This window comes from Canis aureus, chromosome 25, assembly GCF_053574225.1.
Source record: "Canis aureus isolate CA01 chromosome 25, VMU_Caureus_v.1.0, whole genome shotgun sequence".
Classification (NCBI taxonomy): Eukaryota; Metazoa; Chordata; class Mammalia; order Carnivora; family Canidae; genus Canis; species Canis aureus.
Window position 1 is genome coordinate 4,383,805 of NC_135635.1, and position 25,616 is coordinate 4,409,420.

The following is a 25,616-nucleotide window of genomic DNA, read 5'->3' on the forward strand; positions in this document are numbered from 1 at the left end:
TTTAACTTATGAGAGAGAGTGTGTGAGCATCGCAGGGGCAGAGAAAGAGAGAGGGAGATAAGCTGTCTCCCTTATGGGGAGCCTGACATGGGGCTCGATCCTAGGAACCTGAGATCATGACCTGAGCAGAAACCAAGAGTCAGGCACTTAAGCCATTGAACCACCCAGGCACCTCTCTGGATTCTTCATATATATGTCTTTATTGTGTTCAGGAAGTTTCTTTCTATTCCTAGTTTTTTTGTATGTTTTTATCATGAAAATGTGTTGAATTTTGTTAAATGCTTTTACTGCATCAATTGAAATGATGCGTGGTTTTTCCTGGTTAATTTGGTATATTTCATTGATTGGCTTTCATATGTTAAGCCATTCTTGCACTCCAGGAATAAATCCCACTTACTCATAATGTATAATCCTTTTAATGTGCTATTGAATTCTGTTTGTAGCTATAAAGATAAATGCATTAAAAAGCAAACTGTGAAAAAATTCTAGTTAGATACATTTCTCTTTTCACTGAATAGATTAATATGTACTTATTAGAGAGACACTTAAGACAAACTTGTACCAAACTAACTTTCTCTTGGCCTAATCAAAAAGACTGAAGCAGAATTGAAAGGTCCAACATCTGCAGCAGGGAATCGGTGATTTAATATCTGGCCCTGGCCCATCTGGTAGCAGCAAGGGGCATCAGAGTGAGTACACTCCTAGAGTTTGAACAGGGGTGTTGGAGTCATATAAACCCTGCCTCACACTGACTGTTGGGGATTTTTGCATCAATATTCATCAGGGATGTTGGTCTATAGTTTTCTTCCTCCTTCCTTCCCCCCTCTTTCTTTCTTTCCTTATCTCTCTTTCTTTTCTTTATCTGGCCTTGGTATCAGGGCCTCAAAAAATGAGTTAGAAAGTGCTATTGCCTCTTTAGTTTTCTGTAAGAATTTATAAAGACTTGGTATTTTTTCTTCATCACTATGCTATGGGTTAGCTTGTAGTGTTATTTTACATCACTTGGCTTATTCAACTTTGTCTCCACTCTCCTGTGTTCCTGACAAATTATTTGCTGCATCTTATCCTTCCTTCTTCCTCCCTTTCTCTCTCCACCCCTCCCTCTGTTTCTCCCTCCCTCCTTCCCTTCCTTTCTTTCTTTTGCATCATCTCTGTTTCTAATTGCAATATTTCCAGCACCTAATATCTGGTTACTTCTTTTCCATGATGATTTGGTGTGCAAAATCCAAATCTGACTTTTATTGTAAGGAGTGTGGAAAGAGTTCAGTTTCTCTGTAACCAAATTTAAAGAGTAATTAATAATGTTGGAAAAGGTGGAGTGGTGGTTCATCATCTCTCAGATTCATTGTGCCCTTTTAAAATATTTTAATATCCTTTCATTCCTGAGGTGAAATTAACAGATAAAATACCTATACTTATACTTTAAATAATATAAGTGTGAGGGTAAATAAAGGAAAGTAATTGTGTAAATTCTAGGTCAAATTTCACTAGAAGTCATAAGAAAGAGGTAGACAGAGGCTTGCACCTATATGTAGAATTAAAATAAAGTAAAAGCTACAAATATAGGTTGATACAAATGCAGGTTTATTGTGTTGACACAACATACTATTAATGTTAGTGAATTACTGTGGTACTATGGTGTTTCAGAATGGTAAATTTTGTTGGAGAAATTCTAAATAATATTTTTCTTTGTTATTTTCTAAATCTTTTTTTTTAAGATTTTATTTATTCATGAGAGACACAGAGACACAGGTAGAGGGAGAAGCAGGCTCCTCAAGGGGAGCCCAATGTGGGACTCGATCCTGGGACTCCAGGACCACACCCTGAGCTGAAGGCAGGCGCTCAACTGCTGAGCCACCAAGGCATCCCTAAAGAATATTTTTCTTTTGATTTACATATATTTGCATTCCTGGAAATTTCAGTATATAATTAAACTAGGCAAAAAATACTTTGTGTTTATATTTTTAGATATAAAAGAGTAAATTTTTTCCTTTAAAAAGAGTAAATTTCTAGGCTCAGATAAGTATAAACAGATTAAAAAAAAACCTACATGAATGTCTCAGAGGATAATCAAATTTATGCAAGATTCGGCCAGTTCTTCATTGTGTGGACTGTTTATTGCTCTGTAAAATGAGCTAGCATTCTTTTTTTAAAATATTTTTATTTATTCATTTGAGATAGAGAGAGAGCTCAAGCCAAGGAGCAGGATGAGAGGAAGTAGCAGGCTCCCCACTGAGCAGAGAGTCTGACGTGGGGCTCCATCCCAGGACCCCGTGATCATGATCTGAGGCAAAGGCAGATGCTTAACAGACCAAGTCACCCAGGTGCCCACCTTTCACTGAATACCAATAAATCCCTCCTCCCAATTATTGTTACAACCAAAAATGAATCTACAAATTTCCAAATGCCATATGTGAGGCAGTAATTTACTCCTATTGAGAATAGTGGTATAAAGTGATAAGCAAAAGAAATTTGCTGATAGATTCTTGAAAAGGTGAATTAATGAAATAAAAGTCATGTTGAGGAATATCTGATACGTGCTTTCCAAGTGTGAGGTCTGGGTAAAGAAAAAAAAAAAGCAACTTCCTTTTGCTTATTTGTTAACAGCAGTTATTCTTTATAAAGCCATTTTCAGGGGGTACTGTGGGGGCTCAGTGGTTGAGCATCTGCCTTTGGCTCAGGTTATGATCCCTGCCTTTGACTCAGGTTGTGATACAGATTGAGTACTGTATCAGGCTCCCCACAGGGGGTCTGCTTCTCCCTCTGTCTTTGTCTCTGCATCTCTCTGTGTGTCCCTAATGAATAATTTAATAAAATATTTTTAAAAATAATAAAGCCATTTTCACATGTTATACATCTCACATCAACTGTGAATTTAGTAGTATCTCCACCATTTTAAAAAGTTTTTTATTTTAGTTCTGGTATAGTTAATTACGGTGTTATAGTAGTTTCAGGTATACAATATAGTAATTCAACAACGCTATACATTACTCAGTGCTCATCATGATAAGTGTACTCTTTAATCCCCAACCCAATTTCACCCATCTCTCACCCACTTCCCCCTGGTAACCACCAGTTTGTTCTCTATAGCTAATAATGTTTCTTGATTTCTCTTTTTCCTTTGTTTCTTATTTTCCACATGAGTGAAATCATATGATATTGTCTTTGACTGATTTTGATTAGTATTATACTCTCTAGCTCCATCCATGTCATTCCAAATGGCAAGTTTTCATTCTTTCTTATGGTTGAATAATATTCATACACACACACGGTGTTATTATATACATGCATATATGTGTACACATACATATGTACATCATCTTTATCCATTCATCTATTGGTGGACTGGGCTGCTTCCATAATTTAACTATTGTAAATAATGTTGTAATAAACATAGGGGTGCATATATTTTTTGAATTAGTGTTTTCATTTTCTTTGGGTCAATACCTAATAGTGCAATTACTGAATCATAGGGTAGTTCTATTTTTAATTTTTTGAGGAACCTCCATTCTGTTTTCCACATGGCTTCATCAGTTTGCATTCCCACCAACAGTGCAGGAGGATTCCTTTTTCTCCACATTCTTGCCAACACTTGTTTCTTGTGTTTTTTTTTTTTTTATTTTAGCCATTCTGACAGGTGTGAGGTGATATCTTATTATAATTTTGATTTACATATCCATGATGATGAATGATGTTGAGCATCTTTTCATATGGCTGTTGGCCATCCGGATGTCTTCTTTGGAGAAATGTCTGTTCATGTCTTCTGCCCATATGTTAATTGGATTATTTGGGTTTTGGGTGTTGAGTTTTAGAAATTCTTTATATATCTGGATACTAACCTTTTATTGCATAGGTCATTTGCAAAGCAAATACCTACTCCCATTTAATAGGTTGTCTTTTAGGGTTTTTTTATTGTTTCCTTCACAGAGTACAATTTCTTTATTTTGATGTAGTCCCAGTAGTTCAGTTTTTGCATTTCTTTTCTTTGCTTCAGGAGATATATCTAGAAAAAATGTTGCTACAGCTAATGTCAGAGAAATTATTGCTTGTTCTCTCTTCTGAAATATTTATGGTTTCAGGCCTCACATTTAGGTCTTTAATCCACTTTGAGTTTATTTTTGTGTATGGTGTAAGAAAGTAGTCTAGGATCATTCTTTTGTATGTAGCTGTCCAGTTTTCCTAACACCATTTGTTGTAGAGACTGTCTTTCTCGTTGCCTATTCTTTTCCACTTTGTCAAAGATAACTGACCATATATTTGTGGGTTTATTTCTGGGCTCTCTGTACTGTTCTATTGACCCATGTGTATATTTTTGTTCTAGCACCATGCCATTTTGATTACTCCAGCTTTATAGCATAACTTACAATCTAAAATTTACCCCCTGAAAATTAACAAGGCAGGCAACAACAAATGTTGGAGAGGATGTGGACAAAGGGGAACCCTCTTGCACTGTTGGTGGGAATGTGAACTGGTGCAGCCACTCTGGAAAACTGTGTGGAGGTTTCTCAAAGAGTTAAAAATAGATCTGCCCTACGACCCAGCAATCGCACTGCTGGGGATTTACCCCAAAGATACAGACGCCGTGAAACGCCGCGACACCTGCACCCCGATGTTTCTAGCAGCAATGTCCACAATAGCCACACTGTGGAAGGAGCCTCGGTGTCCATGGAAAGATGAATGGATAAAGAAGATGTGGTTTATGTATACAATGGAATATTACTCAGCCATTATAAACGACAAATACCCACCATTTGCTTTGACGTGGATGGAACTGGAGGGTATTATGCTGAGTGAAATAAGTCAATCAGAGAAGGACAAACATTATATGGTCTCGTTCATTTGGGGAATATAAAAAATAGTGAGAGGGGAATAAAGGGGAAAGGAGAAAAAACGAGTGGGAAATATCAGAAAGGGAGACAGAACATGAGAGACTCCTAACTGGGAAACGAACAAGGGGTGGTGGAAAGGGAGGTGGGCGGGGGGTGGGGGTGACTGGGTGACAGGCATTGAGGGGGGCACTTGGTGGGATGAGCACTGGGTGTTATGCTATATGTTGGCAAATTGAACTCCAATAAAAAGTAAATAAATAAAATAAAATAAAATAAAATAAAATAAAATAAAATAAAATAAAATAAAATAAAATAAAATTTACCCCCTGCTTTGTTTCTTTCTTAAGATTGTTTTGGGTATGTAGGGTCTTTTGTGGTTGCATATAAAATTTAGTATTTGTTCTGGTCCTGTGAAAAATGCCATTCATATTTTGATGTGGATTAAATTGAATCTATAGATTGCTTGTGTAGTATGAACATTTTAATAATATTAATTCTTCCAATACATGAATACATGAATATAGAATATCTTTCCATTTGTGCCATCAGTTTATTTCATGGATGTTTTAAAGCTTTTAGAGTACAGGTCTTTCACCTCTTTGGTTAAGTTTATTCATAGGTTTTTTTTTTTTTTTTTTGGTGCAATTGTGAGACTGTTTTCTTAATCTCTCTGCTTTATTATAATTATTCTATAGAAATGCTACTATTTTCTGGGTATTAATTTTGTATCCTGCAACTTTACTCAATTCATTTATTGCTTCTAATAGTTTTTTTTTTTTTTTTTTGGTGGAGTCTTTAAGGTTTTCTATATATGCTATCTGTAAATAGTGACAGTCTAATTTCTTACTTACCTCATTTCTTTTTCTTATCTGATTGTTATGGCTAGCACTGCCAGTACTATGTTGAATAAAAGTGGTTAGAGTGGACATCTTTGTCTTATTTCTTTTTTTTTTTAAATTTTATTTATTTATGATAGGCACACAGTGAGAGAGAGAGAGGCAGAGACACAGGCAGAGGGAGAAGCAGGCTCCATGCACCGGGAGCCCGACGTGGGATTCGATTCCGGGTCTCCAGGATCGCGCCCTGGGCCAAAGGCAGGCGCTAAACCGCTGCGCCACCCAGGGATCCCTGTCTTATTTCTGATCTCAGAGGAAAAGCTCTCAGTTTTTTACTATTGAGTATAATGTTGGCTGTGGATTTTTCATATATAGCCTTTACTATGTTCCCTCCAAACCTACTTTGTTGAGAGTTTTTATTAACAGATGTTCAATTATATAAAAAAACTGAGTATTAATATATCCTCGTTCTTACTTTTATAGGACATTAATATTCAGCTGAATGACATACTGCTCAATGTGCAGCGGATAATAAATCGCTATACTCTTGATGAGAATGTGCACTCTGGAAAAAAAATCTCCCTTATAGAACATAAGAAACGGAGAATATATTTCCTGGAGAAAATAGTTACTTATGCTAAGAATGCTGAAATTAGAGAAAAGATTCTTGTGTATATCCTGGCCTGGTTGGAAGAATGGAGTAAGTTTTCAAAGGTGGTTCAAAGGAAAACCACTAAGTTAATGAAAAAGCTAAAGAACAGGATCTATAAGTAAATTTTAAAGGGTAAATCAAACTAAAGACGACTAAGGAGGTTATTGAGAGAATAGTTATCCACTGTTTCAGTAAGAATAAAATAAGAAAAATATAGCCTTTGCTCATTTAGTGCCAGCTATTCTGAGCTCCTTGCTTTTCTTGAAGCATGCCAGCATACCCTTGCCCAGTGTCTTTATGCTTACTATTCCTTTGCCTGGAACATTGTCCACAAGTAGCCACGTGGCTCATTCTCTGTGTTCATATCTTGCTTTGAAATGATGTGTTCTCTGACTGTCTGCATTCCCTACTCCTTGGCACTGTCCATTACTCTTTTATTCTTTATTTTTTTCTGTAGCATTTGTTACATCTGACATACTATATAACTAATGTTTTTATTTTGACTTTTTTGTCTGTCTCCTTTTACTAGAATGCAAGCAGTATGAAGTCAGGAAATTTGCTTTATTCATGCTATATCCTCAGCATCTAGAATAATACATGACTAAGGAGACATTGGTTGAATGAAAGAATGAATAAGCTCAGAATACAAAAAGAGGAATGTCATTAAGTTGCAAGAAATCTCATGTAATGAGGGTTTAAAAATACTAAATAGCTTATGAAAGGAGTTAATTGGGGTTTAGTTTCTCAATATTAAAATACATGCTCACATTTTAGATACCAAAGTATTTCAATGATTTACTGTTCAGCTTTCTATTCCAAATCTCTTCCTTTTTCATTTTTTCATAAAGAAAAGCCTCAGAATAGCACTAAATGTGATGCCTACATTTACTACAGTATAAATTAGCCAATATTATAAGCCTACATGGTTATAGTTATTTTTCTGCACAAAAGTAATTTTTTTTACTCTCTTCAAGATCTCATTTTGTCTGAGATAACTGCAATGGATATTGAGGAACACCACCACTGGATTGCACAAATGGAGTTTTTACCAGAAACGTTCAAAGCTATTGAGAGCAATGTCAAGATATTGAGTAGAATTAGTGTATCTTTGTTTGAAGAAAGGAAGAGACAAAAGAAAAGAACAAGTAAGGGTGCTTTAAGACATTGGAAACAGATTTGACTTCTCCTAAAAAACATCTTTATTAACTTACAATTTACATACCATAAAATTCATATATGCTAAGTGTACAATTTAGTGACTTTTAGTAAATTTAGAGCTGTGTAACCATCACAATTCAATTTTTTTTTTTACCACAATTCAATTTTAAAACATTTCCTTCATCTCAAAAAGATCCCTCAAGCCCATTTGCAGTCAATCCTCATTCCCACCCCAGGCCCAGACATGCACTAATCTATTTTCTCTTTCAATAGGTTTGCCTTTTCTGCATGTTCCATAAGATCAAATCATATTATATGCAATATTTTATATCTGACTTCTTTATTTAACATAATGTTTTTGAGATTTGGCCATATTATAGGATGTATTAGCAGTTTCTTCCTTTCTATTACCAGTTGTATATCACTGTTTGTGTATACCACATTTTGTTTACCTACTCATCAGTTCATGGACATTTGGAATGTTTCTACGTTTGACTTTTATGAATAATGCTGCCATGAACACAAGTGTATAAGTCTGTAGGACATATGTTTTCATTTCTTTTGGGAAGAGTAGAATTTCTACCCAAGGAGTAGAATTTCTGGGTCATTTATCATTTGCTGGTAAATTTATGCTTAACTTTTAAAGAAATTGTTAACTTATTGCCCAAGTAACAGCGCCATTTTACATTCCCTTCAACAATGTATTAAGGTTCCAGTTTTTCCACATCCTCAGTGACACTTGTTATAATCTTTTTCAAAAAGTAACCTTTCTAAGAGGTGTGAAGTGCTATCCCACTGTGGTTTTAAATGGTATTTTCCTGAAGATTAATGATGTGCATTTTTTCAGGTGCTTATTAGCCATTCTTATATTTATTTTGATAAAATGATTATTCAAATATTCATTTTAATTACTGAATTTTAAGGGTCCTTTATGTATTCTAGATACAAATCTTTTATCAGGAAAAAAAAAAACAAATCTTTTATCAGAAACATGATTTTTCACGTTTCACTGAGCCTGGGTGGCTCAGTCTGTTAAGCATCTACCTTTGGCTTGTGTCATGATCCTAGGATCCTGAGATTGAGCCCCGTAATGGGCTCCCTGTTCAGCAGAGAACCTGCTTCTCCCTCTTCCTCTGCCTGCTGATCCCCCTGCTTGTGTTTGTGTGTGCACTATTGCTCATTCTTTCTCAAGCTGTCAAATAAACAAAATCTTAAAAAAACCCACAACAACCAAATATAGATTCTTTTCAAGCACACATGGAACATTATATAGTTATAAATTATATATAAATTATATAAATATGTAGTTGATTTATTTTCTTGTTTTAGTTTTCCATATATATCCTTACTGATTTTCTATCTAGCTGTTCTATATATTACTGACAGCGGGATGTTGAACTTTCCAACTATTGAGTTTATTTCTCCCTTTAATTCTGTATTTTAAGGCTCTGTTATTAGGTGCATATATGTTTATAATTGTGATAGCTTCTTGATGAACTGAGCTGCTTATTATAAAATGTCCCTCATTGTCTCTAGAACCATTTTTCAAACATTTTATTTAAATTCAGTTTGCCAACTTATAGTATAACACCCAGTGTTCATATAATCATGTGCCTTCCTTCATGCCTGTCACCCAGTTACCCTATCCCCCCATTCACCTCCCCTTCTGCAACCCTTTGTTTGTTTCCCAAAGTTAGGAATCTTTCATGGTTTGTCTTCCTCTCTCATTTTTCCCCACTCAGTTTCCCCCACTTCCCTATGGTCCCTTTCATTATTTCTTATATTCCACATGAGTGAAACAATATGATAATTGTCTTTCTCCAACTGACTTATTTCACTCAGCATAATAACCTCTAGTTCCATCCATGTCAATGTAAATGGTAGGTAGTCATGCTTTCTGATGGCTGAGTAATATTCCATTGTGTATATACACCACATCTTCTTTATCCATTCATCTGTTGAAGGACATCATGGTTCCTTCCACAGTTTGTCTACTGTGGACATTGCTGCTATGAACATTGGGGTGCAGGTACCCCTTCAGATCACTACATTTGTATCTTTGGGGTAAATAGCCAGTAGTGCTTCAACCCAGCGCTTGCTGGGTTGAAGGGTAGCTCTATTTTCAACTTCTTGATGAACTCCCACACTGTTTTCCAGAGTGGCTGCACCAGCTTGCATTCCCACCAATAGTGTAAGAGGGTTCCTCCTTCTCCACATCCTCTCCAACATTTGTTGTTTCCTGTCTTGTTAATTTTGGCCATTCTCACTGGTGTAAATGATATCTCATTGTGGTTCCTGCTTTGTTGAAGATGAGTTGACCATAGACTTGAGGGTCCATTTCTGTGCCTAGAACCATTTTTTACCCTGAAGTCTATTTTGCTTGGTGTTAGTACATTAGCATATTCTCTCCAGCTCCCCTGTGGTTACTGTTTACTAGGTTGGATCCAAAATGTGTTGCTTATAGTTGGATCTTGTCAGCTTTTATCTATCTATCTATCATCTATCTATCATCTATCTATCTATCTATCTATCTATCTATCTATCTATCTATCATCTATCTATACATACATACAGAAAACACACACATAAAATTGGTAATCTTTGATTTATGATTGGAATGTTTAATTCATTCATATTTAATATAATTATTGGTATGTTGGATTTATACATGCCATGTTACTGTTTTTCATGTTTCATCTTTTTTGTTCCCCTGTTCTTTTACTACCTTCTGTGTTAAACAACTTTTTAAAAAACATTTTAACATCTTTTTTAAAAAGATTTTTATTTTATTTATTTTATTTTATTTATTTTTCCAAGATTTTATTTATTTATTCATGAAAGGCACACAGAGAGAGAGAGAGAGGCAGAGACACAGGCAGAGGGAGAAGCAGGCTCCATGTAGGGAGCCTGATGTGGGACTTGATCCTGGATCTCCAGGATCACGCCCTGGGCTGAAGGTGGCAGTAAACCGCTGAGCCACCTCAGCTGCCCAAGATTTTTATTTTTATTTATATATGAGAGACACACAGAGGCAGATACATAGGCAGAGGGAGAAGCCTGATGCAGGATTTGATCCCAGGACCCTGAGATCACAACCTAAGCCAAAGGTAGGTACTTAACCACTGAGCCACCAGGTGGCTAAACAAATATTTTCTAGTGTACCATTTCAATTCCATTTTTTCCCTGTATTTTTGGAGTGATTTCCTTAGTAGCTGCTCTAAGGGATCACAGTATACATCAAAAATTATCACAATCTGCTTAAGATTAGTACTAATTAACCAGCAAAATATAGAATTTTTGCTTCAATAGCTCCATTCTCTTTCCTTCTTTTGTCATATATATTACATTTTTTTTGGTACCATAAGCTCAACAATATAGTTTCATAATTATTATTTTATGTGACTTTTTAATCAGTTAAGAGAGGAAAAATATTTTTACTTTCTTTTATATTTACCTACATAAATTGTTGTTCTATATTTTTTGTGAGAATTTGAGCTATCCTCTAGTATCATTTCCTCTCAGCCAGAAGGACTTCTTTATATTTCTTGTAAGACAGGTCTCTAAGAAGCAAATTATTTCCATCTTTGCTTTTCTGGGAATGTTTTCATTGCATTTTCATTTTTTAAGGCAGTCTTAGAAGAAAATTGAGAAAAATAATACAGAGAATTCTATATACTTTTCCATAGTTTCCCCTGTTATTAATATATTACATTTGTTACAATTAACAAACCAGTATTGACCCATTATTAAGTAAAGTCCATAATTTATAGATTGAATTAATAATTCCTTAGGGTTTTTTGTGGGGTTTTTGCTGTTGTTGCCTTTTAAAGATTTTATTTACTTATTTGACAGAGAGAGAGGAAGAGAGCATAGCCAGGGGAAGAGGGCTGAGGCAGAAGTAGACTCTCTGCTGAGCAAGGAGCCCAGTGCAGGGCTCTATCTAAGAAGCCTGTGATCATGACCTGAGCCAAAGGCAGATGCTTAACCAACTGAGACACTCAGGCACCCCTATCATTCTTTATTTTTACCTAAATATCCTTTTTTCATTTCAGGATCCCATCCAAGATACCTGATTACATTGTTGTCATGTCTCCTTAGGCTTTCTTGGCTGTGACAGTTTCTCAGACTTTTCCTTCCATTTGATGTTCCTGACAGGCTTGAGGAGTACCAGTCAGATATAGTATAAAATGCTTCCCTATTGGAATTTGTCTGATGTTTTTTCTCATGTTTACCCTGGGGTTATGGGTTCTGGGGAGAAAAATCACAGAGGTAAAGTACCATTATCATCATATAATTTCAAGAGCATATATTATCAAATGATTTATGATTTAATGTTGATCTTTATCACCTGGCTAAAGTAGTGCTTGTCAGGTTTCTCCACTGTAAAGTTACTCTTTTACCTCATGTTCCATGCTGTGCTTTTTAAAAGTAAGTCTATATGTGCAACCCACACTTAAGGAATGGGGAGTTATGCTCCCTTTCTTTTAGGATGAATAGCTACATAAATTATTTGAAGTTCTTATGTACTAGAGTTTATCTCTTCTTCCTCATTTATTAATTTACTTAATTATTTATATCAGGGATCCCTGGGTGGCTCAGCGGTTTGGCACCTGCCTTTAGCCCAGGGCGTGATCCTGGAGTCCTAGGATCAAGTCCCACATCAGGCTCCCTGCATGGGGCCTGCATCTCCCTCTGCCTGTGTCTCTGACTCTCTCTCTCTGTGTCTCTCATGAATAAATAAGTAAAATCTTTAAAAAATAATTATTTATATCAAAGTGAACTCACAGATATTTATTTTATACTTTGAGTTATAATCTAATACTCCTTTATTTTGTTGCTCAAGTTCTACCTTTGGCCATTGGGACCTCTTTCATTTGGTTCCTGTGCCCCTTTAACATAAAGTCATCAATGTGGTTTTTTCTTTTTAATTTTTTTTAGCCCTTCCCTATTTTCTGGCACTACAAGATGCTTCAGGTTCTCTCAAATATGTCCTGCCCCAGTCCTAGAATCTGCCATTTCTCCAAGGATTTCTGGTCTCTTTTATTGGAGAATAGTATTGAAAAGCAAAGTCTCATTGTTAGGAGTGCTCATTGCTGCTGGGGTGTCATTTCTATTCAATCCTTTCATCTGACAGAGGAAAAAAAAATGTGTGTGTGTGTAGAACCAATGTGCACGCACACATCTATAAATATAAATCTAACTACTTTATACAAGTTCATGCTGATTTCTCTAATTCATTATCACACATGGATCATTCTATCTTCTTCCTCTTATCTATAAATTACAACTCAATGAGAAACTTGCTCCTACCATCTGCTTTACTTAATTGTTCAATTCCAGTATACATACATAGCAGTATCAGAATTATTAACCCATATCCTAGTGAAGAATAACATCAACTAGAGTACAGTACCTACATGCAGTTCCCTTTGCCTTCAGTCTTACAGACTCCATTTCCAATTACTTAGGTCAACACCACCTATATTCCTTTAAGTGGGATTGTACCATACATCTTTTTATACAGTTAGACTGTTAATCACAGTCTTCATTCCTTCCTAGGATCCCCTGACCTCCTAAATATTTTTTTAAAATTTGCATACATTAAGTTTCACTCTTTGTGCTATAGAGTTCTATGGGGTTTGGCAAATATATAGTGTCATATATCCACCATTACAATATCAAATGGAATAATTTCTCCACCCTAAGAATCCTGTTTCACCTATTTATCCTTCCTCTCTCTCCCCAAGCCCCAAATAACCATCGATTTTTTAATGTCTCCATAGTTTTGACATTTCAAGAATGTCATATAGTTGGAATCATGCAGTATGTAGTTTTTTCACAAAGGCCTCTATCACTTAGCAATACATATTTATGTTTCCTCCCTATCTTTTATTGTGGCTTAGTAGCTTTTTTCCTGCTGAATAATATTCCATTATATAGATTCACCAGTTTGTTTATCTACCTACTGAAGGACAATTGATTGATTCCAGATTTTGGTGATTAAGAATAAAGCTGCTATATATAGGGATGCTGGGGTGGCTCAGTAGTTTAGTGTCTGCCTTCGGCTCAGGGCATGATCCCTGGTCCAGGGATTGAGTCCCACAATGGGCTTCCTGTGAAGAGCCTGTTTTTCCCTCTGTCTATATCTCTGCCCCTCTCTATGTGTCTCTCATGAACAAATAAAATAAAAATCTTTAAAAAAAGCTGCTATATATAAACAGTCCCATGGACATAAGTTTTCAAAATAATTAGATAAATACCTAGGAGCATGATTGCTAGATCATTTGATAAGACTATATTACTTCATAAGTAACTTTGTAAGAAATTGCCAAACTGTATTCCCAAGTGGCTGTACCATTTTTCATTGCTCCATGTCCTTGTTAGTATTTGGCATTGTCAGTTTTTTTTTTTATTCTAGCCATTTTCATAGATGTGTAACAGTATCTCATTGTTGTGATTGGCAATTCTCTTTTTGTTTCAAATTTTAAATTAAATTCTACTTGGTTAACATACAGTATAATATTGGTTTCAGAAGTAGAATTTAATGATTCATCACTTACATCACTTAAAGTGCTCATCACAAGTTCTCTCCTTAATCCCCATTACCCAGTTAGCCCATCCCCTGCCCACCTCCCTCCAGCAATTCTTTTGTTCTCTATAGTTTGCCTCTCTTTCTTTTCTTCTTTCCCTTATGTTCATCTCTTTTGTTTCCTAAATTCCGCATATGGGTGAAATCATATGGTATTTGTCTTTCTCTGACTTATTTTGCTTAGCATAATATACTCTAGAGACATCTATGTTGTTGCAAATGACAAAATTTCATTCTTTTTGATGGCTAAGTAATATTATTCCATTGTATGTATTTGTGTATGTGTATATATACACACATATATATGTATATAAATGTGGTGTGTGTGTGTTTATGCCACATCTTCTTTGTCCATTTATCAGTTGATGGATATTTGGGCTCTTTTCATAATTTGGCAATTGTTGATAATACTGTGATAAACATTATGGTACATGTGCCCCTTTGAATCACTATTTTTGTATCCCTTGGGTAAATACCTAATAGTGTAATTGCTGGGTCATAGGGTAGTTCTATTTTGACTTTTTGAGAAACCTCTCTACAGCTTCCCAGGGTAGCTTCACTGTTTACAATTCTCTAATGACAGATGACACTGAGCATCTTTTCATATCCTTAGTTGTCATCAGTATGTCTTATACTTTCATTTAAAAAATAATTGTACATACATGGTACTTTGAAAAGAGTTATTTCAGGGAATGGATGTGATAGACATTCTGTAATGCACTTAAGAGAAGTGTTGAAAACACATTTACTATGGATATATGAGTGTTCACTGCAAGCTACTTTGAGAGGAGTGTTATTTCAGTGAATACTCTCACTGTAGAGAACTGGTTAAAAACACCAGTATAATAAGGATGGTTATATGAGCTGTATGTGCATACTACTTTGAGAAGAATTATTTCACGGAATGGATGTAATAGAAATTCTGTAATGCAATTACAGAGAAGTGTTCAAAGATACATGTAATGAGGATAGTTATGAGAGTCTCATGTGCATGCTACTTTGGGAAGAGTGTTATTTCAGGGAATGGATGTCTTGCCTTTGTTTTTTGAAGAGTAGTTTTCCTGGATAAAGAATTCTTGGTTAGCAATATTATTCTTTGAGGACCTTGAATTTGTCATCTCACTGTCTTCTGGCCTCTATTATTTCTACTAAGTAGTAAGCTGTTAGATTAGCTATGGCTCCCCTGTACTTTGATTTGAGTTTCCTTTGATTGTGATCAGTCATCTTTCTCTTTTTGTTTTAAAGATTCTTTGTGTGGCTTTCAATAATTTGACCAGATATATCTAGGTATGGATCTTTTTATGTTTATCTTAGAGTTTGATGAGCTTCTTGAATGTGCAGATTAATGTTTTTCATCAAATTTGAGATGATTTGGCCATTATTATTTCCTCAATACTTTTTAAAAAAGATTTTATTTATTTATTCATGACAGAGAGAGAGAGAGAGAGAGAGAGAGAGAGGGGCAGTGGGAGAAGCAGACTCCGTGCAGGGAGCCTGACATGGGACTTGATCCCAGGTCTCCAGGACACACCCTGGGCTGAAGGTGGCGCTAAACCGCTGGGCACTGGGGTTGCCCCCTCAATACTTTTATTTTATTTTATTTTTTAAAAGATTGTATTTATTTATTCATGAGAGATACAGGGAGAGGCAGAGACACAGGCAGAGGGAGAAGCAGGCTCCCTTTGGGGAGCCCAATGTGGGACTCGATCCCAGGACTCCAGGATCATGCCCTGAGCTGAAAGCAGATGCTCATCCTCTAGCCACCCAGGTGCCCCACTAAGCCACCCAGGTGCCCCTCAATACTTTTAATGTCCCCCTCTTTCTCCTCTTCTTCTGGGAGTTCTATCACTTGTACAATGGTATGTTTGATAGTGTCCCTCAAGTCTCTGAGGCTTTGTTCATTTTGCTTTCTTTTTCTTCCTTGTTCTTCAGATTAGACAGTTTCTACTAATCTAGTGCCAAATTTGCTGGTTATTTTCTTCTGTCACTTCAAATCTGTTGGGCTCTTTTGGTAAATTTTTTATTTCAGTTATTGTACTTTGCAAGTCTAAATTTTCCACTTGGTTTTTCTAATTTGCATCTCTTTAGTGATATGCTCTATTTGATGATAAATGCTATAATATTTTTCCTTTATTTTAAAATATGACTTCCCTTAATTCTTTGAACATAGTTATAATTCTTCTTTCAAAGTCTTTTTTTCTGGTAAGTCCAACATTTGCTCCCCTCCCAATCCCTGAGGCAATTTCTATTGACTGCTTTAATGCCCTGTGTATAGGTCATACTTTTCTGTTTCTCTGCATGTTACTTTTATGTTAAAAACTGGACATTTTAGGGGCACCTGGGTGGCTCAGTCAATTAAGCACCTGACTCTTGATTTCAGCTCTGGTCATGATCTCAGGGTTGTGAGATCAAGCCCCATGTCAGGCTCTGCACTGGGCAGGGAACCTGCTTGAGATTCTCTCTTCCTCTCCTTTTGCCCCTCCCCTAAAAAAAAGAAAAAAACCTGGACATTTTCCCTATAACCTCCAGGGTTTCTTTTTGTTCCTTTTTTGGTTTGCTTTTTAGTGACTTGCCTGGACTAATTCAGTGGAGTCTGTCTCCCCAGCTGTGCAGCCACTGATATCTCTGCTCAGCTATTCTTTTTTCTTTTTTCATTTTTTAAATTTTAATCTCTGAATTCCTAAGGTCAACTTTGGGTCAGCACAGCTTAGTGATCAATAATTGATCCAGATTGATTCAGTAAGGCTTCTATTCTTTGCTCATGGATTTGTGTATGGGTTAAGGAAGTAATGTTTTAGACAATGCCCCTAAGCATGGTTTTTTTCCTTGCTTTGTTCCAGATCAAATCAGCTCCCTTAGGCAGTAAAGCTGTCAATCTCCACAGCCTGCCTCACTTTAGAACTACCAGGCCTCTGGTGGGGCAGTTAGAGACAGAAGAAACTCCAGGCTAAAACATCACAGACTTCCACTATTCTTACTGAAATTTAATCATTTTTCTTGAATAAATGTTTACCAAAATGTTATATGCCTTTGGCCAATTTCCAAAGTCCTAAAATGGTTGGTTTTGGTAGCTTTGTCAAGTTTTATCATTGCTTTTGGTGGGGGGTTGGGGGGGTGGGGGGGTGAATTTGCTGAGTTTCTCATTCAGGCTTTCTGGAAATCCTTTCAAATGTTTGACTTTTGTCTGGGTTTTGTTTTTTTTGTTTTGTTTTGTTTTTTGACTCTTCTAAAGAACTAAGATTAAGTGTGATTGAAAAAATGAGAAAAGAAAGACAGAAACCCAAGGAAGAAAATAGAAAGTACCAAGCATAATCAGAGCCAAAGGAAAGTTTCATTATATCTAATCCCAAATTAGTAACTGAAGGTAAATTGAGATTATAAATAAAGGCTAATAAAAAAAAAAAAGACTAATGACTAAACTTTGGAAGCATGAGTTCTAGGTGATTATGGGAAAAGTGTTCTTTTAAAAATAGTGCTATTTTTTTAAAAAGATGAACCCTTTTGAAGACAAAATTTTTGTTTTTTCTTTTTAAAGATTTTATTTTTAAGTAATTTCTACACCCAATTTGGGGCTTGAACTCACAATCCCAAGGCCAAGAGTCACATACTCTATAGACTGAGGCAGTCAGATGCCCCATTGGAGCCAAAGCTTTCTGACGAATCTTTATCCTATAGCTATCTATAGATTTAGACTAAATTCCTTAGGCAATAGCATAGATAGAGCACAACACAGAAGAAGAAATGCAATCTCATTATTTTATGTTTTCTTGTTTTTTTTCCTTTAGCATCTAGAGGTACTCTATGGAAATCTTGGAAAGAAAGAGTTATAAAGCGACCTGCAACAGCTCATGCTTTAAGACCAGATCAGATGATTAGTGATGAATTTGCAACAAACACAAAGGTTTCAGAAATCCAAGATATGCTACAGGAACTCATAAACACTACAATGTTCAATAAATTGGAAAACAATGCTATTAAATATATATCATCAACAATAGTAAACCTATCTAAAGCTTTGAGTACACTAACTGATGAACTAAAAGTTTTTAACCTCCAAAGTGCCAGTATGTACATAAACGAGACAAATGAAAAAGAAAAGGAGCTCTCCCTGAAGATAATGCGAGAGCTCAGTGAAAACAACGAGATGCTTCAGCAGAAACTGCGAGATGCAGAAGAAAAATATGAATACCTTATTCGGTCCAAAGGTGTTGTACAACCCCGAGGAGGTACAGCATTGCCCGCATCACCCTTGAATGTGTTACCTGAGCTTTCTTCACAATCATCCATTGCTATTAGCAAAGCTGACAGAGAAGACAGTACAGATGATATTTTGGTTAAAGAATTTGAAAATATTCTAGATGAGGCCCAAACAAAAGGGACCAAGGGCTTGGGAATCAAGTGGAACTCAACTATTTCATATACAGCCCCAGTTGAAATAACTCCAGATTTAACTGAAGAGCAATATCCTTTACCTGAAAAAAAACAAAAAGAGGCTTCTGAAGATAAGATATCACTGAAGAAAGGTGATATCCATCAGAAAGATGGGACTGACCAGCATCAATCACAGAAGAAAAAGCAAACTAAAGGCCCATATACACATGAGACCTCTGGGTCAAATCTGAGTGATGATAAAAGTAAAAAGAAAGCCTCAGAGACCAAATTTGATCATCATTTAGAACTACAGGCACTGGAAAAGAAGAGAAAAGAAATAAAATCCTTTTCTGAAGCCAAATCAAAGCCATCCACTGAATCAAAAAGTCAACACGTCCTTGCTGATTATCCTACTGACACAAAAAGCCAACATGGCAAAGGGGGAACAAGTAGTTTATGGGAACAACTCAGGAAGGTCAAACCTGAGTATTCACAGGACAGGAGCCAGATTTCTTCAGAGAATAAAGAGGAACCCACCACTGAGTCAGGGGACAAAGAAGGCATGAGTGAGATGAGCAGCCAAGAAGAGCAATTCAGGTTGACTCAACTTGGTTATTCCCCTCAGAAAGTGAAAACAAAAGGAAAGAAGCACCAAGACCCTTCAGCAACCATCACAAGCAAACAGGGAAAACTTGAAGAGGACATGTTGGTATTCACGAAGAAAGTCAAGTCTCATAGACTTGTTAAGTCACAATCTAGGGTAACAGAGGAGACTTCAGAATCTACCAGAGTTCTTGGAAGTGCAGATGGCAAAAGTGAAGAGAGTAACTTGGAAGAATTTCAAGATGCCATAATAGCTTTCCTAAAAGAGAAAATTGGTAACATAGGAAAGCCTTTGGACAAAAAGATTGTGCCAAAAGAGGAGTTATTATTAAAAGGAGCAGAGGTTGAAAAATTAGGAATCATAAAGGCAAAAATAGAGGAATATTTCCAAAATGTGGCTGAAACTGTGACAAAAACCTTGAGAAAATACAAAGATCTAAAAAATGTAGAACAAGTTGGAGAGAAACGTATGAAACAAAAAAAGGAAGTCTCATTTATGCCAGGATTGTATTTTCAGAAGCCAATTAGTGCAAAGCCTGAAATTAGCACCTTATTCTCATCTAAGAGCATGGACCCACTAACTGACAATTTAATACAAACAATCTTGACTGAAATAGAAGGGGAAAGAGATGCTCCAGTAGCCTCAACAGTAGGGAGAGACCACAGAGAAAAGGAAAAACAAAGGCAGGAGGAATATATGCAAGAAGGTCAAGAAAAAATACTTGGTAAACGTCTCAAACACCAGTTGAAAGAAGAAGGGAGTTTCTGGAAGAAGAGCTATGAGGTAATAAATAAAAAACCCCAGGAGGAAGAGTCATGGCTCCAGATGAAGGTAGGAAAGCAAGGACAACAAAAGCACAAACAGTGGCAGGAAGAGGAAATATGGAAGGGGCAGCAGAAACAGAGGATGCAAAAGCGGACTGAGCAAGAAGAGGAGCAAATGCAAAGAAAAGAGGAAGAAGAGTATCAGCAGCCAAAACAGCAGAAGCTGGAAGCATGGAATGAAAAAATGGAAAAACCAGTGGTGCCCTTGGAGAAGGAGAAAGGACAGCAGAAGGAAGTGAGATATCAAGAGCTGGAAATTAATTGGAAGAAAGAGAAGCAGAAGCCAAGGAGAAATGCACAGGACCATGAAGGGCAGTGGCAGAAAAAACCAAAGGATCAGATGAAGATTAATGAGAAAAACTCTGAAGAACGAGAAAAGATGTTCAGCCAAACTTCAATGACATTGTTTCCCAAGTGGAAGAGCATACCGAGAGTAACATCCCAGTCACACCAAAGAAAAGAGTTCCTTGGGCATTTTAAGACATTACACATTCCTGCTGATGGAAAGCATCCCATCCCAACCACTCCTCTCTCTACACAATTACCTTCACCAGAGGCCTTTCCCATTTCTGGACACTCTCCCACAGGGTTCCCCACTCTAACTCCTCAACAGGCCCAGGCACCGGGCATCACTGTTACCTCTCAAAAGGCAGAGGAGGCACTTGGAATCACTGTCGCCCCAGAACAGGCCCAGGCACCAGGGATCACTCTCACCCCCGAGCAGGCCCAGGCACTGGGGATCACTCTCACCCCTCAGCAGGCACAGGAACGGGGGATCACTCTCACCCCTCAGCAAGCCCAAACACTGGGGATCACTCTCACCCGTCAGCAGGTCCAAACACTGGGGATCACTCCCACCCCTCAGCAGGCACAGGAACGGGGAATCACTCTCACCCCTGAGCAGGCCCAAGCACTGGGGATCACTCTCACCCCTCAGCAGGCACAGGAACGGGGGATCACTCTCACCCCTCAGCAGGCCCAAGAACTGGGGATCACTCTCACCCCTCAGCAGGCACAGGAACGGGGGATCACTCTCACCCCTCAGCAAGCCCAAACACTGGGGATCACTCTCACCCGTCAGCAGGTCCAAACACTGGGGATCACTCCCACCCCTCAGCAGGCACAGGAACGGGGAATCACTCTCACCCCTGAGCAGGCCCAAGCACTGGGGATCACTCTCACCCCTCAGCAGGCACAGGAACGGGGGATCACTCTCACCCCTCAGCAAGCCCAAACACTGGGGATCACTCTCACCCGTCAGCAGGTCCAAACACTGGGGATCACTCCCACCCCTCAGCAGGCACAGGAACGGGGAATCACTCTCACCCCTGAGCAGGCCCAAGCACTGGGGATCACTCTCACCCCTCAGCAGGCACAGGAACAGGGCATCATTCTCACCCCTCAGCAGGCCCAGGCACCGGGGATCACTGTCACTCCTCAACAGGCCCAGGCAGGGGGGATCACTCTCACCCCTGAGCAGATCCAGGCAAGGAGGATCACTCTCACCCCTCAGCAGGCCCAAACACTGGGGATCAGTCTCACTCCTCAGCAGGCCCAAGCACTGGGGATCACTCTCACCCCTCAGCAGGCACAGGAACAGGGCATCATTCTCACCCCTCAGCAGGCCCAGGCACCGGGGATCACTCTCTCTCCTCAACAGGCCCAGGCAGGGGGGATCACTCTCACCCCTGAGCAGATCCAGGCAAGGAGGATCACTCTCACCCCTCAGCAGGCCCAAACACTGGGGATCAGTCTCACTCCTCAGCAGGCCCAAGCACTGGGGATCACTCTCACCCCTCAGCAGGCACAGGAACAGGGCATCATTCTCACCCCTCAGCAGGCCCAGGCACCGGGGATCACTCTCTCTCCTCAACAGGCCCAGGCAGGGGGGATCACTCTCACCCCTGAGCAGATCCAGGCAAGGAGGATCACTCTCACCCCTCAGCAGGCCCAAACACTGGGGATCACTCTCACTCCTCAGCAGGCCCAGGCAGGGGGGAGAACTCACACCCCTCAGCAGGCCCAAACACTGGGGGTCACTCTCACGCCTGAGCAGGCCCAGGCACAGGGGATCACTCTCACCCCTGAGCAGGCACAGGAATGGGGGATCACTCACACCCCTGAGCAGGCCCAGGCAGGGAGGATCACTTTCACCCCTGAGGAGGCCCAAACATTGGGGGTCACTCTCACTCCTGAGCAGGCCCAGGCACTGGGGATCACTCTCACCCCTCAGCAGGCCCAAGCACTGGGGATCACTCTCATCCCTGAGCAGGCACAGGCACGGGGGATCACTCTCACCCCTCAGCAGGCCCAGGCAGGGAGGATCACTCTCACCCCTGAGCAGGCCCAAACACTGGGGGTCACTCTCACTCCTGAGCCGGCCCAGGCACTGGGGATCACTCTCACCCCTCAGCAGGCACAGGAACAGGGCATCATTCTCACCCCTCAGCAGGCCCAGGCACCGGGGATCACTCACTCTCCTCAACAGGCCCAGGCAGGGGGGATCACTCTCACCCCTCAGCAGGCCCAGGCAGGGAGGATCACTCTCACCCCTGAGCAGGCCCAAACACTGGGGGTCACTCTCACTCCTGAGCCGGCCCAGGCACTGGGGATCACTCTCACCCCTCAGCAGGCACAGGAACAGGGCATCATTCTCACCCCTCAGCAGGCCCAGGCACCGGGGATCACTCACTCCCCTCAACAGGCCCAGGCAGGGGGGATCACTCTCACCCCTGAGCAGATCCAGGCAAGGAGGATCACTCTCACCCCTCAGCAGGCCCAAACACTGGGGATCAGTCTCACTCCTCAGCAGGCCCAAGCACTGGGGATCACTCTCACCCCTCAGCAGGCACAGGAACAGGGCATCATTCTCACCCCTCAGCAGGCCCAGGCACCGGGGATCACTCTCTCTCCTCAACAGGCCCAGGCAGGGGGGATCACTCTCACCCCTGAGCAGATCCAGGCAAGGAGGATCACTCTCACCCCTCAGCAGGCCCAAACACTGGGGATCACTCTCACCCCTCAGCAGCCCCAGGAACGGGGGATCACTCTCACCCCTCAGCAGGCCCAGGCACTGGGGGTCACTCTCACTCCTGAGCGGGCCCAGGCACAGGGGATCACTCTCACTCCTGAGCAGGCACACGAACGGGGGATCACTCTCACCCCTCAGCAGGCCCAGGCACAGGTGATCACTCTCACCCCTGAACAGGATCAGGCACTGGGCATCATTCTCAGCCCTCAGCAGGCTCAGGCACTGGGCATCACTCTTACCCCTCAGCAGGTCCAGGCACAGGGCATTACTCTTACCCCTGAGCAGTTCAAAGCATTGGTGGTCACTCTCACCCCTGAGAAATGCCACAGCTTAGGTATCAGAGTCACCCCTGAGAACGTTCAGACATGGGGGCCACCTCTCACTGTAGCACACGGTTGGAATTTTAGAGTCCCTCTTAGTCCTGAAAATGTCTTGGTGTCACCTGTCACTTTTACACCTGAACAGATCCAGGGTTTATGTGCCCCTCTCTCTTTGGAACAGGCTGAAGCATTAGGGATTTCCGTCTCTCCAGAATCCTTCTGGAAATTTGGGGTCCCTCTCACCTCAGATAAATTCCATGCCTTAGAATCTCCCCTTGAACAAGTCCAACCTTTGGGAGCCCCCTTCATCCCAGGACAATCCCATCCCATGGGTATTACTCTCATGTCTGAGGAAGTCCAACAATCAAGTGAACAGCCCTCACCACTTGGGGCCCATCCTCCTTTAGAACATACCTTGAAAGTTGGGATCATTCCTGTTACTGATAAATCCATTATACCAGGTGCTTCTCACATTTCCAAGCAGTTCCCCACATTGGCTCCTTCCAGTCCTAGATTATCTCAGAGATTAAAGGCTTCTGTCCTCCCTGGGAAATCCATTATATCAAGCCCCAGGCAATCCCCAGCATCTGCTCCTATTTCTGAGAAGTCCTCTGTATTTGAAGTCTTTTCTACTCCTTTGCAGATATCAAGGTCTCCTCTTTCCCAAGCCCCTGGGAAATTGCTAGGAATGAGAATTCCTCCTGACCCTGGGAAGCTTCTGGCACCACAGACTTTTCCTTCCTCTAAACAGTCCCTGGTTTCTGAAGGTCAATCCACCTCTGTTCAATCTGTACCACCAAAAGTCCCTCTGCTTCCTGGGAAGCTTCCCACAGGTGAGGACCTTCCGACTTCAGGGCAGCCCCTTACACTAGAGACCCTTCTTAGTCCTAGGAAGTTCTTTACCTCTTGGAGTCCTCAGCTACCTATGATATCAGAGTCCCCTTTTGCCCTCAGGGAGCCCCTTCTATCTGGAACCCCACTCTCCTCTGCACAGATGCCCAGTCTCTTGGCTCCTCTTTCTCCTAGGAAGCCCTTTGTTCCTGGGCCCTCTTCCACCCTTGAGGAGTTTCTGGAACCTAGACCCTTAACACACTTTGAGGAGCCCCAGGCATTCCAGCCCCCTGCCACCTGTGAACAATCTCCCTATCTACGAGTCCCTTCCACCCTTGAGCAGCATCAAGCTTCCCCACTGTGGATCCCTCCCATCCCTGGGCATCCTCCAGCACTATGGACCTCCCTAACTCGTGGAAAGCCCCAGAAAGATATGTCCTCTTCTGTCTCTAAGGAAACATTTCAGTCCTATCTTACCAATTACAGGACACCAGTATCACAAATCCCCTACATTGGTGGGAGAGCCCTTCCCAGTCTCATGAAGCCTCTTACAACTAAACTACCTAAAACATCACAGATATCTTCTAAATGGGACCAGAAAACCCAGTTCCCCCCTATAGATAAGTCCTGGATATTGACTTCAGATTCAGTTACCAAGAAACACAAGATGATGGTGCCCCCTTCCTCTTCCCAAGAGTTCAAAGAGCAGAGATATTTTGTTGATGTGGAGGCTCAGAGAAAGAACCTGACACTCTTAAATCAGGCCACAAAATCTTTTGGACTCCCTTCACAGCTACACACAACAGCTGCGAATCTCATAATTGAGACATTGCATACGGACAGAGTTCGGCTGGGATACCTATTCCGCAAGTACATTGCTTTCAGGCTGATCCAGCGTGCAAGGTAGTTGTAAATATTGAATGTCCAGTTTTCTGGTTTAGTCCTGATTTCAAATATCCTCCCATTTTACATATCTACCAGATGAGATGTTCTAAAATATTGTCTTATAGAAGGTCTGTGGGATGAAGCCTATTTAAGATCCCAAAAGGAGATAAACTTTATTGGAAATAAAAAAATTTTAAGATTTTTATTTATTTATTCATAGAGACACACACACAGAGAGAGGCAGAGACACAGGCAGAGAGAGAAGCAGGCCCCATGCAGAGAGCCTGATGTGGGACTCGATCCAGGGTCTCCAGGATCACGCCCTGGGCTGCAGGCAGTGCTAAACCGCTGCGCCACCGGGGCTGCCCGGAAATAAAAAATTATATAAGAATCTATTTCATCCATTTATATATCTAGCAGAGATGCTAAGGTATATTTTGTGGATTATGGTTGATCTCCAAAATACCAACTTCAGAAGCTTGCTTGCAGTTATTCTAAACTTCTAAATATTCTGAATTTCTTTCATCTTCTTGAGTTCACCAGAAGATGTATAATTCTTAAAATGGGAGATGCAGGTTATATACAAAGTGTTGCCATGGCAACTTTGCTGCTGAAGTGACATGGAGAAAATAGGTCCTGGTCTTGATTTTTTTAAAATGCAAATAACAGAAATAGATCAGGGAAAG

General features: G+C 40.0%; 2 protein-coding genes across 9 annotated transcripts in view; one reads left to right on the plus strand and one right to left on the minus strand.

Moving 5' to 3' along the window:
• The window catches only part of LARP4 (La ribonucleoprotein 4), a 222,137-nt gene that overhangs the window by 119,443 nt on the left and 77,078 nt on the right, over positions 1-25,616 (minus strand). The window lies entirely within an intron of this gene.
• The window catches only part of FAM186A (family with sequence similarity 186 member A), a 93,922-nt gene that overhangs the window by 42,796 nt on the left and 25,510 nt on the right, over positions 1-25,616 (plus strand). For 3 of the 7 annotated variants that reach the window (XR_013363780.1, XR_013363781.1, XM_077870084.1), the window contains exons 2-4: positions 6,149-6,365; positions 7,292-7,462; positions 17,850-24,948. Coding sequence is in view for 5 of the 7 variants with exons in the window: in XM_077870084.1 (XP_077726210.1) it covers positions 6,149-6,365; positions 7,292-7,462; positions 17,850-24,948 (7,487 nt within the window). In the remaining 2 variants the exon portion in view is untranslated. Of the gene's footprint in view, positions 1-6,148; positions 6,366-7,291; positions 7,463-17,849; positions 24,952-25,616 lie in introns of those variants that run through there. The other 4 variants (XM_077870087.1, XM_077870088.1, XM_077870085.1 and 1 more) reach the window with 4 other exon arrangements.